The sequence below is a fragment of the Arachis duranensis genome, chromosome 3 (assembly GCF_000817695.3).
Source record: "Arachis duranensis cultivar V14167 chromosome 3, aradu.V14167.gnm2.J7QH, whole genome shotgun sequence".
In the NCBI taxonomy this organism is placed as follows: Eukaryota; Viridiplantae; Streptophyta; class Magnoliopsida; order Fabales; family Fabaceae; genus Arachis; species Arachis duranensis.
This window is the reverse complement of record NC_029774.3, coordinates 5,561,682-5,579,074: the sequence shown is the minus strand read 5'-3', so window position 1 is coordinate 5,579,074 and position 17,393 is coordinate 5,561,682. Positions and strand designations below refer to the sequence as shown.

The window sequence follows — 17,393 nt, the reverse complement described above, 5'->3', positions numbered from 1 at the left end:
CTAATTTTAAAAAAATTCTATATGGATTTAAAAAAAAAGAAGAAAAATCCAACAAAGCCTTCGAATTGACAGCTAAGAATTTGTAAACAAAGGATTATTAGAAATCTAAAAACACGACAATATTTAAGGAAGAAAATATCATGCATGCATTCTTATTCGTATTATTTGGTATCTATCCAACCATACATTACTTTTTCAAAAGAGTAACAAATGAAACCGACAAAATTTGTGTGAGTATATTTTTACTTTTCCAAGCTTTTGAATATGAAATTGAAAAACTGATTCAAGTCACAAGTTTTTGTGAGTTCCTCAGTGATCCGTCAGTTGCCAACCACTTGTTTGGAATTCAAAATCAGATCATAATTCTCAAATTTATTCAAAACGCTTCTTCTTCTGAGATCTCTGACCCGAAAGTGTAGTCACAAAATATGCATGTGGTACGTTGCAGCTTACCGCGTCCAACACAATATAACACCCTCTTTTTCTTTCTTTATATTTATTGCTTATAATATGAAAAATGTGAATATTAAAGTTACAAATTGAAAGCGAAACAAACTCAAACACAGACTAACCTAATCCTATGCTCTATTTTTCCTTTATAGGCTCCTCCTTCTATTTATTTTTATTTATTTCCTTTTCAACTTTCAACTTTCAATTTTTTATCGGTTACCTTTTCTTTCTGCTCAATCAAAATCTATCCATTAAATGTGTGTCATTAATAATGTAACATTATGTTGACATATCACTAATATACAATATTTTTAATATCCTCTCTTTTATACAATAATTTAACCAGATTCACATATTTAAATAATTTAAAAATTAATTATTTTATACCATCATAAAAATCAAGTCATATTTTAAACTATTAAATAATTTGTTTATGGTTATCTGCACAAGTTTTCTTTCAACTTTTTCTTTAAGCGGTTTCAAACTTCAAATATCAATGAATATATATAGAGAGAGGCACATATCACTGGCTAGAACTTCATTCCACGTACAGCTATCATCCCCACAATAATAGCACACCCTATAAACCGCCGAGAGACCATGAAAAAATAAACTATTTTCATCCTTGAAACTTTATAATATATACGTGCTTCAACATTAACTCAATCTCATTTGGGCATGCTGAATTAAGGAGATTTCAAGAAGAAAGCTTTCCAAACTTTGACATGGCTATACAGGCACAGTTTTATTGTTCAAGTAACAACAATGATGTATCTCCTTTTTGCAACAATGGTTATTATTGTGATGATGGACTTTTTGATTCTTCGTCATCGTGTTTTAATCTTCAACAACAACATCATCAGAAAGAACAATTACAATTGCAACAAGGTTTGCAGCAGTCATACAATGAAGACCAAATGGTTGGTTATGATGATTTTACTAATCTCTTTTATTATGATCCAAAACTCAACAACAATCATCCAACACCATCAAAAACTCCACCTACTTTTGCTGCTCAAGATGATATACAGAGAGACCAGGTTGATCATTACATCAGATTAGAGGTTAGGATTTGAATTTATTCTCCAGTACCATGTTCTTTGTATTGTTTTAATGTGTCATCAAACCTGCATTTGTAACAAAAAGTAACAAATTTTTTATATTTTTTTTCTAATAATCAATTTTGTATGATGGGCAGAATGCAAAGTTGAGATTTATGTTACAAGAGCAAGATAAACAACAAGTGGCATCATTATTGAAGAAGTTTGAATCTCGATCACTCTCTATGCTGATGGAGAAAGATGAAGAGATAGCACAGGTTTCAATGAAAAGGATAGAATTGGAAAATTATTTAAGAAGACTAGAGGCAGAAAACCAAGCATGGCAAAAAGCAGCACAAGAAAACGAAGCAATGGCATTGTCTTTGCACAAAACATTAGAAGAGATGAAAGAAAAAATGGTAGTGGGAACAAAGGACGAAGAATCATGTTGTGATGAAGCACACTTTGAAGAAGAACATGATAATCTTAATGATAATATCATGATGTTATGTAAAAGTTGTCATTCTAGGATTTCGTGTTATTTATTTCTTCCATGCAGGCACCTTTCTTCATGCAAAGAATGCGAGACATTTCTTGAAGCTTGTCCTGTTTGTGGAATGCAAAAGAAAGGTAGTATAGAGACTTTGATTTTCTAATAGGCTTTAAATTTGACTATTCATGTTTATTTTTTATTAACTAGTAAATATTAGGGTCCATGATGTTTACAAGCAAGACTTTTTTATTTTTTTGAATTCTCTTTGGTTTACTGGATGTATTTTAAAATTATATTGTTAGAGAACACAACAATTTTTTAAAAGTTTACTTTGTTAGTAGAGATTTAGAGATAATAAATATAGTAGTAGAATATGAATTTTATTTTATTTTTTCATAAAAAATATAATTGATTTAGAAAATAAATAATGATTAACTGGTTATTCTTATAAATTTCAACTATTTATATAAATAAAATTAAAAAAGTTATAATTTTTTTAATTAATAAAAAATATAACACTCCTTAAAAAGACTATTTAAGGACAAGTCTTTTGAAATTTATACTGATTCCTAACGTAAAATTGTATTAATAAGATGCAAGTATCAAGCAAATATTTAGAATGATATAAGTTTTTTAATTAAATAAGATGCAAATATCAAGCAAATATTTAGAATAATATCAAAATATATATAAAAAATAATTTTCTCCGATAGATAATAGTATAATAACAATTCCAGATTCTATCATAACTATAAAGAAAAGTCACCTTTAACAAATCAATTTCTTAGTCATTAAGGGGGCTAAATATTAATGTATTTTCAACTATATCTAACATAATTTGAAATTTTCTTTGAAAAATTTTTATTATAAGGTGATAAACTCTATTGGACTATAGTGTGTATACCTTATCAACTAGAGCTCGTAATTTCAATAACATTTCATTATCAAATGCTGAACATTAATACAATTAGAAATAGACAACACTTGACTATCACAGATTTTCAATAGTTCTTTTATGTGACAAATATCATGAACTATACATATTACAAACTATAAGCTAAATTGTTAATTACAAGTAATGTTATCCTATGGAACATTATTTGGTAGTGAATAATTTTGATATGTTTTGTAAAACAAATTATACTTGCATCCAATGATTTGTTCACACCCTAATGGAAGCAAGTAAAAAGAAAAAAAAAAAAAACTTGATACATCAAAATTAAGCTGTTCTCAGTAAGAAAGGAAAGAGATGCTATTGGGGCTCCTCAACAGGCACATTTGAGTAAGATATAGTGTAGCTCTCAACATTGGAGTTACCCTCTCTGTACTTGGTCCATGAAACTCTCCAGGTTTTAAGTAAACTTTGCCTGCATCAACATCACAACAATAAAAAGAATCAACATATACAACTGAAAAAGAAATTGCAACTCCTTTGTTCACGCCAAAACCACGGGTGAAAAGGCACAAAACAGTTTGCTTTGTCGAATAACTAGGGTTGCTAAACTAGATGGATGCCTAGTCCTTATAGCCCTTTCTGACATGAGTAGTCACAGTGATGCAGCCAAACATGCAACTGAGATTTGCATAAGTTTTGGCTAATAAATTAGTAATGCAAGATAAAGCATATGAAATATAACACTAGTTATTGTATCAATATCATGTAATGAAGGAAAAATTACAGTAAGAGGGATACAAGACAATAAGAGCATAGATTCAGTGAAAGTTAATGTGTTGCCTAAGTAATTTGTAATCAAATGAAACAATTGGGACAAAAAAAACGATTTTATAAAATAACTACAAGATTTATTAGTCAAACAGAGAAGGGAAAAATATATTCAGAAACAAGTTTTCCTTTCTTAAAGTTTGCTAACATTACTTTCATATTTCCAAGCTCTATCAAATCTCAACAGCCATATTGAGAAATTAAAGAAAGCACATCAGATAGAACTAAAGGCTCAAGCTGAATGCAGAGTAATTTTGTGTTGACTACAATACTATGTCACATGTTTCCACAGTTAGAGGCTATATTCTTGCACTCAAATCAAGTTTTGAAAAGAACTAAATAACTAGTAATCTAGTTGTAGGAAGTTTAATGTAGCAGAAATGCATAATACCTCTCTGAATCAACACTCCTCTTTGCAAGCATTAATGTCAAAAAGACAGGAACCATAGCTGCAGACAAATGTTTAAGTGTGTGACCACTGACAACATGATGAGTCCATTCATAGATCACCTTATCAGCAGCCTCTAGCACCTTCGCTAGAAGATAAAACCCTGTAAAAGAGTTTATTTAAATTTTAAGCATGGTTAGTAGTTAGAATAAACTTCAAAGTGTTACTGTCTCATGAATCCAAACCTGCAGCCCAGAGCCAGTAAGTTGAATGTGTGTACATCGGAGGCAACAAAATAGCCATAAGAGGAATGGCGATGCACGGAGCAAATTGGACTACGGCATATGGACGGAGGTCATCAAAGAACCTGGATTGTGTGGAGGACAAGATTAATCATATCAATAGTTGAACTTCAGAATCAAATTACTTCGCAATTAACCTCAATTGGAAATTGTTTAAAGGAATCATGTCATCAAAAAATAACTATTCTAACTTCTGCCATAATCTAAAGTCTCCATAATATTGGCTGCCACAATGAATCTTGTAACCATTTATGGAAGATATGTTTTAGAATTGGCAAATAATCTACAATCAGTCTTTGCTTTCAGGTGAAGAGGAACGAATTCCATCAACAATATGTGGAAGCAAACTTAAATCCATGACCTTAATCAAGGAATGGACTTCCAAATTCCAATAATATAAAGGACGGGTGAATGAACTATACAGTACATAATAGAACAAAAGAGTAAGCTTGCCTCCAATACACAATGCTTATTATACCAATCAATAATAGAGGTATAATTGAAATCATTCCCTTCCTCTCATCGATCCTCTCGATGATGAATATCGCCACGATTGATGTAAAAGCAATAGTCATCTGTAATAACAAAGTGTTTCCGGATGAAAATTGACAAATAAAACTAGTGAAAGAAATGTGGGGAAGTCTATATTCATCTTCAATGAAAGGAACTCACAGGCAACCTGTCCCACACAAGGCGAGCATCATCCGGCTTGAGATGATAGTATGAAGATCCAACAGCAACTGCGGCCACACCAACATAGAAGCATGTCCAACCCCATAGTTCCCCTTGCAAGCTTTTTGGCACAAAGACCTATATCAATATTAACAGCAAGTGCACACAGAAACCAATTCCCTTTTATGTAAGTCTAAGACACTACCTGAGCTTGAAATAATTTCCATGGTGACAGAGAATAACACCAATAAGGCCAATAATCATAAATGGGAAATTTGAAATCACATTAAGTGCATTAGGAATGCCTGCAAATTAAGAGAAAGTATAAAAATATGAAAGATCCTCCAGCCAAGTTCAAATTTAAAAGTTTGAACTTAGATTGAGCTCAAGGGTTAAAAGTAAACAGATAAATTATGGAGTTGAATAAGAAATTAAGAAGTGAGGTAGAAAGAGCGAAGAGCGGGTTACCAAAGAAGGTGCGCTGGTCTGCGAAATCATGGTATTCTTGTGACTGAGGAATGGCTGGGGTAACGATCATCAGCACTACGAAGCAAACAACTGCTACTAGCCATGCCAAAACGGTGCGTTTCCTCATATTTAGTTCCAGTTTGCGATTCACGCTGTTAAACCTGCAAAATTGGTTGCTTCAGCAGTGGAATTTAATTGAATTGTGTAGTGTGTGAGCTGTGACAATATGATTCTGTTTGGTTTGCAATCGCGGATGAAGACGACGAAGTCACGAAGAACGGTGTTTCGTCTTTGGACGTGATACGGTGTCGTTTTTGTCTTGGATACGATTTGGGCCTATTGGGCCGTCGAGTGAAATCCACATATGTTATTTTACAACCCTAAAATAGAAGACAAAGAGAATAAAAACACCCCATAAAAACAAAATGGAAATGCAGATTCCGAATTCAGTTCATCAAAATTGGCGACGCCTTTTTTGACTAACTAGTATTTAGTTGACAGTTGTTCATTAAATTGAAGTCGTTCATCACCATTCATCCTTGTGGTTTCAGATAATACAACAAAGTGTTGACTTTCTTATTCCCTGGGGTTCAGTGATCTAATATGAATGAAGGAACACAAAGAAGCTTTAAAATTTTATCATTTTCTCTTGGAAGAGAAACACCTCCCTTTTTTTTTCTTCCAGTATCCTTCGGTTTGGAATGATTTGCTCCAAGTTCGAGCTCTATTTAAGGATTTGGATTTGTGACTGGTTAATGATTTGCCTGTCACTTATTTAACCGGACAAGTGAACTAACCACTTAATCAACCAAAGTTGGTTGAAACACCTCCCTTTTATAATGCTTAAAGATTACACTAAATAAAACTACAAAATATAGGGTCTGGCCACGAAAATCAATAGTGATTGATGCAATGATCTTGCAAGTTGTGAAAAACTGATTAAATTTTCATCCTGATGTTTAAGCAACAATCATAATAACCTCAGTGACCACCCTTTTTGTGAATTTAACTTGAACTCAACAAATCACAACTAGGTAGTAGTTCTAAGATGCAGAGTAACTGAAACTACTAAATTATACTATACATGTACATCCAATACTCAGAAGCTTAGAAAAATAACATTTATAACAATCAAACTCAAATATCACTTGATGCGTGGATAATTATCTTGCTCCAGAAGACACCCTAATTTTATCTTGACACCACAAAACAATGTTCATAATAATCAAAAGGTTCCTTGCTGCTAAGTGCTAAGTGATGTATTAGTACAGGCTGAACCCGAAAAACTGGCTAATGATAATGGCACACCCAAGGCCTATAGCTACAAGGGAAGAAGCCCAAGTGAGCTTCTCAGTTATTCTAGGTATTCTATCTTTTAGTGCTTGGCTACATGAACCTATAAATACCGTGTAGCTACCCATTGCTACTACAGTTCCAACTAAGAACATGATGAGAAATGCAGCACCTGCCACACGCGACGGCAAAGCAAGAGCGGGCAACACCATCATCAATGCATCTGGTTGCAGTCCATGAACTATTCCAGTGGCAAAAGTGGCAAAACCAATCTTCTTCTTTCCAACCGTAGGAGTATCAAGTGATTCATAGGCACTGACATCACATTCACCATTCTCTAAGGCAACACATGGGGTAGGCACTTCCGAAGCTTCCCTGATTCCCATAGCACCAATCACTAGCAGTGTTATTCCGACAACCCTGGTGCCCCAAGTTCGAATAATTTCTATGTGAAGTCGATCCTTTAGTAGCAAAAATAGCAAGCCGAAGATAACCTGACCAGCATCATGGCCACACCCCCAAAGTGCTCCAACAGCAGCACTCTCCATTCGGGTACGGCCAATTGACAACGGAGCCAAAGCGGCAAGATGATCAGGCCCTGATAGAGTGTGCAAGCAACCAGCAAAGAAACCAGTCCAAGCACTACTTAAGAGCTCAGTGCGCATTAGTTTTCCACCAACCGCAGCAGCGGCAGGACCACCAGTTTTGGCAGCACCTTGAAAGGTTGCAAAAGCAGCTGGTGCCAAAGCTGGTTGGATTAAGAACAAAACCAGAGCAGATAGTATCACAAATGTCCGGGATGTTATTGCCTGAGAATAAAGTATGAAAAGATTATATATTTTTAACCTATTTTAAATAACAGGAATCGTACAATTGTATGTATAAAATCTAGTGTCTACGATTGTACATTGAGTACATATAATCTACACCATTATAAAGAGAGAATTGGGGTGGGTTTTATAACCGTTTTGTCTTCATCAATAATTTTACTTTTTTTCAGATCCAGAAGATCAGAACTATGTTAATACTAACATATTAACTATACACTAATATAGGATTGAGCAGTTATAAGGTTGCACCACCATCTCTACTAACCCATCCAAACTAAGAAACTATTATCTAATTTCTGACCCATTTTAATTCTCTTCACCTCATCAGCATTTCAACCTGCCACACTGCCACAATAACTAAATAAAAACAACACATAATTTCAGAACTTCTAAACTTTAATTAATCTTTCAATTTTATACCGAGCATAAAAATGTGGATTCATAAGCAAGCAAGTAACTTTAGATTAAAAAGCCAAGTTTGTTTTGTAATTTGAAACCAGCTACAACAACTTACCATAAACTTCGCAAATCCAAACCGAAAGCATTTGAAAAATAAAATTCAAAGGACCTTAATTTCGTCAGAGGAATATTCTTCTATTAAAAAAACAAATCAAACGTGGCAGCATAAAGCACGCACCTTTGGCTTTTTGGAATCATCCGGAGTGTTCTGAGTGAGGATTCGAGATTCGGGGATGGATCTATCGGGTAAATCATCCGAGAAGGGTGCAGAAGAAGAAGAGAATAATAGAGAGGAAGGGTTTTCATGATTGGAGGAAATGGAGGAGACCCACTTGAATTGGCAGCGCGGTGAAGGGGAAAAATTAAATCTTTTGGAAGAATCAAATCGTAGGGTTCTTGGGAGGAGAGTAGAAGGTCTGAGATTGGTGTGAAGGGAAGGGACAGAAGGGGAAGAAGATAGAAGCCTATCCATGGATACGGCTTCTTTGTTTGGTTGAATGCGGAATGAAAAGAGGTAAAGTAATAACTAATAAGGCCGTGGTATGAGGTGGTGGTTATGGAGAGAAAAAGCAACAATGGACTTGGTGGATAAAGTCCAAGCACACAAACTTCAATTACCAAATAATTACCCAACTATGCCTTCCCTAATCCCTAGCACTTATTTTTTTCCTATTTTACCAAATTTTTTCTATTTTATAAAACTTTTAATCAAATAAATACATTTATTTAAAAGAAGTTGTACGTATGCATTTAATTATATATTATTAAAAATTAAAAATAAATATTTTTTGTAACGATCATTTAAATAATTATTTAAATGATAATATGATGGGTATATTAAAATTAAATTCTTTAAAAACATAATATTAGCAGTTAGTTGTACATATCTATATGGCGGAAAAATTTCATTTATAGTTAAAATTAAAAGAAGTCGAGGCTAGTCAAAATGATTTTAACTCAAACGAGTCTAAAATCTAAATCGTATTACAAATTTGTGGTTCAAGTCTGGGATTGTCCATCATAGACTTATTTGTTTAAAATTTTGATTTGTCTCTAAGTCTATTTAAAAAACTTGTGTAGCAAATAACAATAATAAACTTCAAATTTAACATAACATTAAATCAGAGGTAATTAAACTCATGAGTTCATAATTTAATAAAACAGCATTCAAATCTTGATTAGAATTCTAGTCACAATCACAAATTAAAGCTACGACTAAGCAACATAATAATGGTTGTCAATTTGTACGTGTGTGGGGGAAGGCGCAACTTAAAGAATAAGACACAGATATTAGATGCAGTGTAAGGTTTGTAACTGATTAGTTTTAGGCGCAGCAAGTTCGCAGCTTAAACTAAGTGCTTGTTTGGATGCATTATTTTAATAATTTTTTAATATATTTAATAAATTTTTAATAATAAAAATAAAAATATTAAAAAACTAAAAAATATTTGTTTTTAAAATCACTTTTACTTAAAAGAATCTTTTAAAAAGTATTATTAATTTTTTTTTTCCGAAAATGAGGCTTAAACAAACCCTAAATCAAACTGAAGTTGAGTTGAAATATCTAATGCATAGTTCATACTTCTATAGTCAAATAGCTACTGCCAAGTGCCAATACTAAAAGTATAGATTATATTATTCCTATTCGACCGCTGAACACATGCTAGTAACCAATAAAATGCTGTTTACAAATTGTCCTATCAATCAAGTAAACAGCTACTACCCCTTTGTGTTTGTCTCGTCTATACTTGGTAAAATTTGGTAAATTATAGCTGTACTATAATGTATCTATATTCTATACTTATCCACACCACTAGTGCTTGATATTAAGGGTCCCAATTTTTTTATTTATTTATCAAACCTGAGAGCCTTGCATTGCATCACGCTGTAATAGGAAATTGTGAGAGATGCTTGAAGAAAACAGTATCCAAAGTCCAAACCATGACACAAAAACAAGTTTTATAAAAAAAAAAAATGAAATGAACACGTGTTATGAGAATTGCCTACAGCCTGACAGCTTCTCTAGTTTATCCCTTCTCTATTTCTGTAAATTAAAAAAAAAAAAAAAACTGGGCAATTTAAACAAAATTGCCCTTTAAGATAATAATTTATACTACCATCAAGGGTTAAATACTTGATAAATGGCAAAGACAAGAGATTCATGTCCATGGATGAAACATCATTGCTTCTGTTTTTTGTTGATGTCATAAAGCACACATGCATCTGCTGCTGTCTTCAGCTGAAACCAAAAAAGGTCTTAGGAAAGATTTCAGGATTTAAACTAACTGACAACTAAAACAACCCAAGAGAAGGAATTGGAAATAAGTGCAAGCTAAAGAATAAATCAATTCCAGAACTTTCTGTTTATCACTAGAATGATAAAATCTAAACTATATAGGTCAACTACTAACTATTAAAACATTACTTAAAAGAGTTATTCAGTCATGTTCATATATCCAAACTTCTAATTAATTTCTAGTAACTAAATATATGCTGCATCCAAATTGCAGTAAGACTAACTGATTGTCAATACTAGATATGACTTCAGTTCTACTGCAAACTGAACCAATGTCAATATTGGCTACATGATACATAACTAATACTTGATTGGAGTCCATTTTGAAAGTTTTGTACTAGCAAACCACAAGATGTGATGGTAGAAAGAAATTTTGAAAACCTTTTAAACCTCCAAATCTTCCGTTATTGTGATACTTAAAAGAATATTCCAAATCGAACAATATCCATCCTATGAGAGTATCTTGCATAAATGTACCACATGCGAACCTGAATCACATTTGTAAGCTGCTTGATTGTGCATCCAACTAAACTTGTTGCAATTAGAAAAGAGACTATTGATATCTTTTGCAGATTTGTTGCTAAAACCTGAAATAAAAGACAGTTGAGAAGATCAGATGATCTAAAAACCTTCTAGTCACCTTAAGATGGTCTAATAGCATTTATTAGTCACTATTCACTAAGTGCACTTACGTCCATCAATGTCTCTGTATGATTCTCCGAAAGATAAAAAAGGATTAAGTAAAGAACCTGCAGAATATAAAGGATAAGAACAAAAACTATGTATTAAAGACATTTTCACAGTTTTTTAAATCAAGATGATATTACAGTTACCTCGCATGAGACACAACAGTAAGCCATAAACATCCTATTGCCATAGTATAACTTGAAAAGCCAGTTACTACTGTCTTTTACATCTTTATGACTAGTCTTGCCCATCAAGAAAGTGCTGCATTTAAAGTGAACACAGCTAAGGAACATCATCCCCAAACCAGCAAATGCAGAATCATAAAATTTGAGTTAAGGAAGAACAAAAAGACAAAGTTGACATGAATTACCTGTACATTTGCAGCCAGTGGCTAGCAATATCTAATGCTAGCAAGGACAAGAAGATTAAGCCAGGCCTTTACACAAATTCAGCACAAAAGTCAGGTTTACATGCCCATGCTTAAATGACAGCAAATTATGAACAATTAAAAAGGAGAAAAAATCTTACTTGTAAACTTGGGAAAGAACAACAAGTAGACAAGCAGTGCTAATTCTGATATTAAGAAAGCCACATTAATTCAAAGAACACAAAAATCAAACAATGTAAAGAACTATAAGTTTAACAACGCATTCTTTGGCTTGCAGAAACAGAAAGAGATAGAGATAACCTGTCTGTAACCATGTCCAGAACAGCTCCGAAGGTCGACACTGGATCAAGAAAACCAGGTTAATATTTATTTATCAAATAGCTAGTTACCTTTTTAACTAAACAAGTTAGTATAGAGGAAATGCTGTCCCACTCCGTGGTCAAGACATCCCACAAAGCCCCTAAGTCTGAACCCAATATATTTTTAAAACAACGTCTAATCATACCAGTTCAGCAAAACTTTACTAGAAAGAGATAATGTGTACATAACACTCGTCAAAGAATTATATAAACAGATAGAGTAAAATTGGTATGACCTCTACAAAAAAGCTTATACCTTGATTGAATTTGCGAGCGGCCCAACCATCCACAGCATCACATACGAAGCTGGTAACAGAAAATAGCTAGATTATGCTCCAGATCCCATATCATTAAAGAAGAGAAAGTTCAAAAATAGAAAAAAGTGCATAAAAATTGTATCCCACCTGAAAAAATAGAGAATAGAGAACAATATTTTGTTTGTAAAGCATACATGGAAAGCATAGCAGTTTAAAAGAACCCGGGTATATCCTGCATCATCACACACATGGTAAATATAGTGTACCCATGATGAATTACAAAAAACAGAATCTAGACATGAGGGATATTTCTATAGGAATCTAATAGTGGACAGTGTTTAACTCTATTGGCCTTGAGTAACACCCTTTTGCTTGAAAATTCAGATGCAAACACATGGTATAATCCAACTAATAGCCTCAGCCCCCAAGGATGGTTTTCATGGATTCATGTTTTCCAAAAATCAAATGAGACAAACCTGGTCGGTGTAGATTTTCCGCACTACTCTACTGATGAGTCCTTTATCGAAGTTGAATGACTCCCATAATTTTAATAAACTCAATAAGCATTCAATGCATGAGAGAGATAAAAAATGGTAACAATAGAATAATCAAATACCAACCTATGATATTAGGAATGTAAAGGTACACAGACAATTTACTAGGTTTTGATCCAGGTTTCGGGCCAGGTTTCTTGGCCATTTGAAGCTCCTTTGTATTGGCAAATTGAATAGAGTATAGGATTGGTAAAATCAGATATTTATCTGCATATATACATGAACATAATGTACATGTCAACCATATCAGAACATAGCTGTTCATCCAAGACAAATATTGAAAAAGGGAAACAAAATCATTTCATAGACCAAACACGTAAATATATCACATAATGAACTTTCTCAAATCCCATTCAAAAAAAGAAAGAACAATTGAACTTTGTCAGTTTATTATCTCCAAAAATCTCAAAAACCAAATCGAAGCTTCTAACAAAGTAATAATCATTAGCTCAAACTTGCCAGTTGTCGAAGATTTTGCGACAGAAAAATCAGAAATAAATGCAAAACACGTGAAGTGCCCTACGATTCCTTTTCTACGATACACGAAACTGAAAACTGCAAGAGATTCAAGAGAACTCAAACTCCATTTCTAAACGCGAATGGAGAACAGAGCAAAAGGAACCAAGTAGTTGAGAGGAATAGAAGATGGAAAAGGAAGAGTGATAAAAATAGTATACCGGCGAGTGTACGGCGGAAGAACGAGGCGAAGCTGTACGGAGCAACGACGGTTAGATTGGCCAACCGGGGAAGTGAGCAACGCAGATTATTCCGATTAATATGCGCGCAAATGTACATTTAATTTAAGTTTTATTTAAGTCATACGACTAAAATTATTAATATTCAATTAAAAAAAGTTGTAATTATTTCTATAAATAAATAAAAAGAAAAAGAAAAGGAGAAAAGAGTGATGCTTAACTTAATTGCTTGTTGCTCGAATCTTTTCCTTTTACAAAAGCACATTATGTGTTAAAAAATGACGAATAAAGACAAATAAAATTGAATTATGATTTATAGTGCACAATAAAAATCAAGCCATAAGATGATGGATCATAGCTTTAAATTTTATTTGTCGATCATATGATTTAGGCTAAATTTCAAAAATAAAATGAATTATAATTTAGTTAAAAGATAAATGAATAATGATAGAATGAGCCTCTAAATTTAATTGAATTATTATATTGACATTTATTAGTTAACAGTGAGATAAATACTTCACGAACCTATAATTAAAAACTAATGATTATTTCTCGTTTATCTTTAATTTATGAATATTAACTTGATCAAAAAATATTGTGAAATAAATTATATGAATATGATCATAAATATACATAAATTGTAGAATAAAATAAATGAACTGGTTACTTATATGCTTAATAGTGATATTTTGAATTAAGAAATTTTAAAAGATTACTTTGAGGGTTAGAACAATTTTGTATTGGCAAATTTGAATTTAAATTTATGACTTCAGTGTTAAAAATTCTATATGTAAATTCATGAAATTGTTATAATAAGATTCAATATTTAATAAATGTAAGTGTTATTGTAGTTGGATAACTTAAATCCCACACCTTACTTTTTTAGCATGTAATTTCAAATGCTATGACAGAGAAATAGAATAACATTAATTGAATGAAAGTGCATTGAAATATAGTGGTTACAAGCTATTATATTTATTGACTTTTGCTTTTATTCTTCTCAAATAGGAGCTTTGCTATGAATAGTAGGTTCTAGGAATTGATATAGGAAGAAGAAAGAAATAGTTAGCTATGGTATTATGGAGGATAGAAAATAGTCAAAATATATAAAAAAAGAGTAAAGTACTATTTTGTTCTTAATATTTGAAGTAAGTCATATTTGTATTTTTAACGTTTAAATCATTTTATTTGTATCTTTAATTTTTGTAAAAGTGATTCAATGTTATCCTGCTGTCAATTACACATCATGAGCTTTAATTTGAGTTTTGAAAATTTCTTCTTAAAGTTAGAATACAAATGCTTGAGACAGAACCGATGATCTACTCCGAAAAATAACTCATCAAAAGTTGAAACTAATTCCTACAATATTTACATAATTCACTTTTTCTAGAGACATAATTGAACATAAACACAAATAGTGGGTACAATATTAAAATCAAACACATCCAAGTGAAATCTAATTGAGAATGAATATATCCAAATGAGAATAATTGAAAAATACAATCTAATTTGTTAATTTAATTGATGACAGGATAACATTGAATCACTTTTATAAATGTTGTAGATACAAATAGAACGATTTAAAAGTTAGAAACACAAATAAAACTTACTCTAAACGTTGGGAATAAAAACGACACTTTACTCATAAAAGAATTATGGGTAGAGCATATATAACTTAAGATCAATATTTTTCAACCGAATTTAGTGTTAAGATGTAGTATGTATAAGATAGTAATTGTGAGAGAGTTTGTCCTTGTTTAGATAATATAGCCAAGTGTGCTTGATACGGTAGTTAAGCTTGTTGTTGGATTGATTGATAATTGAGTTTGTTCTCAAATTTATTGATAGCCAAATTTGTACTCAAATTGATTGAAAATCGAGTATTTTCTTAGATTGATTGAAAGCCAAATTTATTTCGAATTGGTTAAAAGTCGAGTTTATTTTCGGATTAGTTGAAAGTTGAGTTTGTTGTTGGATTGAATGAAAATCGGATTGATTGAAAATCAAGTGTTACTGGGTTGATTGAAAGTCGAGTTTGTTCTTGAATTGATTGAAAGTCAAATTTGTTTTGGATTGGTTAAAAGTTGATCGAGTGTTATTGGATTGATTGAAAGCCGAATTTGTTCTCGAATTGATTGAAAGCCAAATTTGTTTTGGATTGGTTAAAAGTCGAGTTTGTTTTCGAATTGATTGAAAGTTGAGTTTGTTCTTGGATTGATTGAATGTCCGAGTTTGCTCTCATAATGGTTAAAAGCTTAGTTTGTTATCGGATTGGTGTTGAAAACTGAGTCTTTTCTCAAATTGATTGAAAGCCGAATTTGTTTCGGATTAGTTAACAGAATTTATTCTCGAATTGATTGAAAACCAAGTTTTTTTTTAGATTAGTTAAAAGCCGAGTTTGTTCTCGGATTGGTTAAAAATTGAGTCTTTTTCAAATTGATTAAAAGCCGAATTTGTTTCGCATTGGTTGAAAGCCGAGTTTGTTCTCGAATTGGTTTAAAGCCGAGTTTGTTCTCGGATTGGTTTAAAGCCGAGTTTGTTCTTAGATTGGTTGAAAGCCGAGTTTATTTTTGGATTGCTTGAAACCTGAATTTTTTCTCATATTGATTGAAAGTCGAATTTGTTTTGGATTAGTTAAAAGTCGAGTTTATTCTCGGATTGGTTGAAAGTTGTATTTGTTCTCGGATTGGTTGAAAGTTGAGTTTGTTCTTAGATTGATTCTTTTATCGATTATGACATGTGAAGTATTATTTCTTTGATCGATTATGACATGTGAAATATTATAATAGGTAAAAGTGAAGCAATTCAAATGTATAAAGTACATACTTTATAAAAAGTTATGAAAATTAAATTTTGATAAAAGATATTAAATAAAATTTTATACAATATTGTTAAAATTAGTTTAAAAATTTGAATGTAAATAAAGTTTTATGAACTTGAGGGAGTAGGAATTATTTTACTTGTCCTCGCAGACAGCGCTAATTGTTCTTGTGTGGATGAATTTTTATAGTATAGCTCGTGTCTTGTGCTGTTGTAATACGCCTTTTCTTTAATGGAGTGAGATACGCCTTTTCTTTAATGAAATGAGAATAACTTAGACGTCAAAAAATACAGTAGATGGATACATGTAAAAGACACTCTAACGCTTAAGTAAGTAAATGTTGAAGAGGTATAAGAATTCTATAATTATAGAGTGTTAAACATAAAATAGAATTTATCATGTGGTATCTTTATAGGCATAGAGTTAATGTTATGACCGTTGGTCATTAAATCAGAATAACGTTTATTAAAATCATCCGTTACAAATTATGGCTTATAATGCACAATAAAAATCCAGTTATAAAGTGAAAGATCAATACTAAATAATTCACTTAATTATACAAAATATTAAAAAAATTTTGATTATGATCTATTTTATTAATAGATGAATCTATGTGAAATATGATTAAATTTTAATGACGAGAAATTACTTCTCTCTTTAAAAATTAATTTATCACCCTATTTTTGAGCAATCGAAAATAATTTTGTAAGTTTTATAAATCGATGAATAGACCAATCAATTTTTTATTATTTAATAAAAAATAAGACAATACTCAATTTTCTTAGAAGTGAGTATGTATTTAGCCCTATATAAGGTGGTTCAAATTATTTTTATAATGTGAATTCATTTAGTTTCTTAGGAAATTTTTACACTTATTATATATATCATTTTATCTTATTCGAATTTGCTAAACTAGCTTATATGTGTATTTATATTCATCAAAATGAACCCAGAAACCAAAAAAAAAAATCAAAATTAACATTAATAATAGGAAATTATTTTGAAGGTTTCATCTAAATTGTTATTCAACTAAAGCGAATTACTAAATTCACCCATTCTACAAAAGAATAATGGGCCGAACTTTGAAGAGAAGTATTTATTAAACACAAATACTTTTACATTGACTAATATTGGTTTCATATTGATTAAGTTGTAGGCAATTTTAGAAAAAAAAATTGAACAAAATGAACACTATAAACTGATTTTTAAAATGCAGAA

The 17,393-nt window shown here is 31.7% G+C and overlaps 4 protein-coding genes across 4 annotated transcripts; 1 reads left to right on the top strand and 3 right to left on the bottom strand.

Annotated features, from left to right (window-relative positions):
* Positions 1 to 963: 963 nt before the first annotated feature.
* Positions 964 to 2,222, top strand: LOC107477117 (probable BOI-related E3 ubiquitin-protein ligase 2). Its single transcript, XM_016097078.3, has 2 exons — positions 964 to 1,514; positions 1,649 to 2,222. Exons 1-2 carry the CDS (start codon positions 1,176 to 1,178, stop codon positions 2,144 to 2,146), a joined length of 837 nt encoding a protein of 278 aa, XP_015952564.1. The 5' UTR covers positions 964 to 1,175; the 3' UTR covers positions 2,147 to 2,222.
* A 683-nt stretch (positions 2,223 to 2,905) lies between these two features.
* On the bottom strand, positions 2,906 to 5,835 carry LOC107476572 (uncharacterized). Its single transcript, XM_016096407.3, has 7 exons — positions 5,537 to 5,835; positions 5,274 to 5,373; positions 5,069 to 5,189; positions 4,850 to 4,971; positions 4,340 to 4,461; positions 4,098 to 4,257; positions 2,906 to 3,350 (listed from the first exon to the last, which is right to left on the bottom strand). Exons 1-7 carry the CDS (start codon positions 5,661 to 5,663, stop codon positions 3,236 to 3,238), a joined length of 867 nt encoding a protein of 288 aa, XP_015951893.1. The 5' UTR covers positions 5,664 to 5,835; the 3' UTR covers positions 2,906 to 3,235.
* A 788-nt stretch (positions 5,836 to 6,623) lies between these two features.
* On the bottom strand, positions 6,624 to 8,692 carry LOC107476575 (chloroplast protein FOR GROWTH AND FERTILITY 2). The gene is made up of 2 exons (XM_016096408.3): positions 8,297 to 8,692; positions 6,624 to 7,638 (listed from the first exon to the last, which is right to left on the bottom strand). The coding sequence occupies exons 1-2, from the start codon at positions 8,588 to 8,590 to the stop codon at positions 6,799 to 6,801; spliced, it is 1,134 nt and encodes a 377-aa protein (XP_015951894.1). The 5' UTR covers positions 8,591 to 8,692; the 3' UTR covers positions 6,624 to 6,798.
* A 1,246-nt stretch (positions 8,693 to 9,938) lies between these two features.
* Positions 9,939 to 13,446, bottom strand: LOC107476576 (probable CDP-diacylglycerol--inositol 3-phosphatidyltransferase 2). The gene is made up of 11 exons (XM_016096409.3): positions 13,337 to 13,446; positions 12,726 to 12,866; positions 12,253 to 12,337; positions 12,105 to 12,154; positions 11,790 to 11,829; positions 11,630 to 11,674; positions 11,472 to 11,537; positions 11,248 to 11,362; positions 11,107 to 11,163; positions 10,903 to 11,001; positions 9,939 to 10,357 (listed from the first exon to the last, which is right to left on the bottom strand). The coding sequence occupies exons 2-11, from the start codon at positions 12,802 to 12,804 to the stop codon at positions 10,298 to 10,300; spliced, it is 696 nt and encodes a 231-aa protein (XP_015951895.2). The 5' UTR covers positions 12,805 to 12,866; positions 13,337 to 13,446; the 3' UTR covers positions 9,939 to 10,297.
* Between the last annotated feature and the right edge of the window lie 3,947 nt (positions 13,447 to 17,393).

What these genes read in the sequence shown, in the direction of transcription:
- LOC107476572 (XM_016096407.3), bottom strand. Translation starts at nt 5,663, where the DNA reads ATGAGGAAACGCACCGTTTTGGCATGGCTAGTAGCAGTTGTTTGCTTC. An exon ending in TTACTGGCTCTGGGCTGCAG is followed by an intron (nt 4,258 to 4,339) that starts GTTTGGATTCAT and finishes ACTCTTTTACAG; the next exon opens with GGTTTTATCTTCTAGCGAAG. An exon ending in AGGAGTGTTGATTCAGAGAG is followed by an intron (nt 3,351 to 4,097) that starts GTATTATGCATT and finishes ATGTTGATGCAG; the next exon opens with GCAAAGTTTACTTAAAACCT.
- LOC107477117 (XM_016097078.3), top strand. Translation starts at nt 1,176, where the DNA reads ATGGCTATACAGGCACAGTTTTATTGTTCAAGTAACAACAATGATGTA. An exon ending in ATCATTACATCAGATTAGAG is followed by an intron (nt 1,515 to 1,648) that starts GTTAGGATTTGA and finishes TATGATGGGCAG; the next exon opens with AATGCAAAGTTGAGATTTAT.
- LOC107476576 (XM_016096409.3), bottom strand. Translation starts at nt 12,804, where the DNA reads ATGGCCAAGAAACCTGGCCCGAAACCTGGATCAAAACCTAGTAAATTG. An exon ending in TCTATTCTCTATTTTTTCAG is followed by an intron (nt 12,155 to 12,252) that starts GTGGGATACAAT and finishes TTCTGTTACCAG; the next exon opens with CTTCGTATGTGATGCTGTGG. An exon ending in CGCTCGCAAATTCAATCAAG is followed by an intron (nt 11,830 to 12,104) that starts GTATAAGCTTTT and finishes TTCTTGATCCAG; the next exon opens with TGTCGACCTTCGGAGCTGTT.
- LOC107476575 (XM_016096408.3), bottom strand. Translation starts at nt 8,590, where the DNA reads ATGGATAGGCTTCTATCTTCTTCCCCTTCTGTCCCTTCCCTTCACACC. An exon ending in ATGATTCCAAAAAGCCAAAG is followed by an intron (nt 7,639 to 8,296) that starts GTGCGTGCTTTA and finishes CTTTATTCTCAG; the next exon opens with GCAATAACATCCCGGACATT.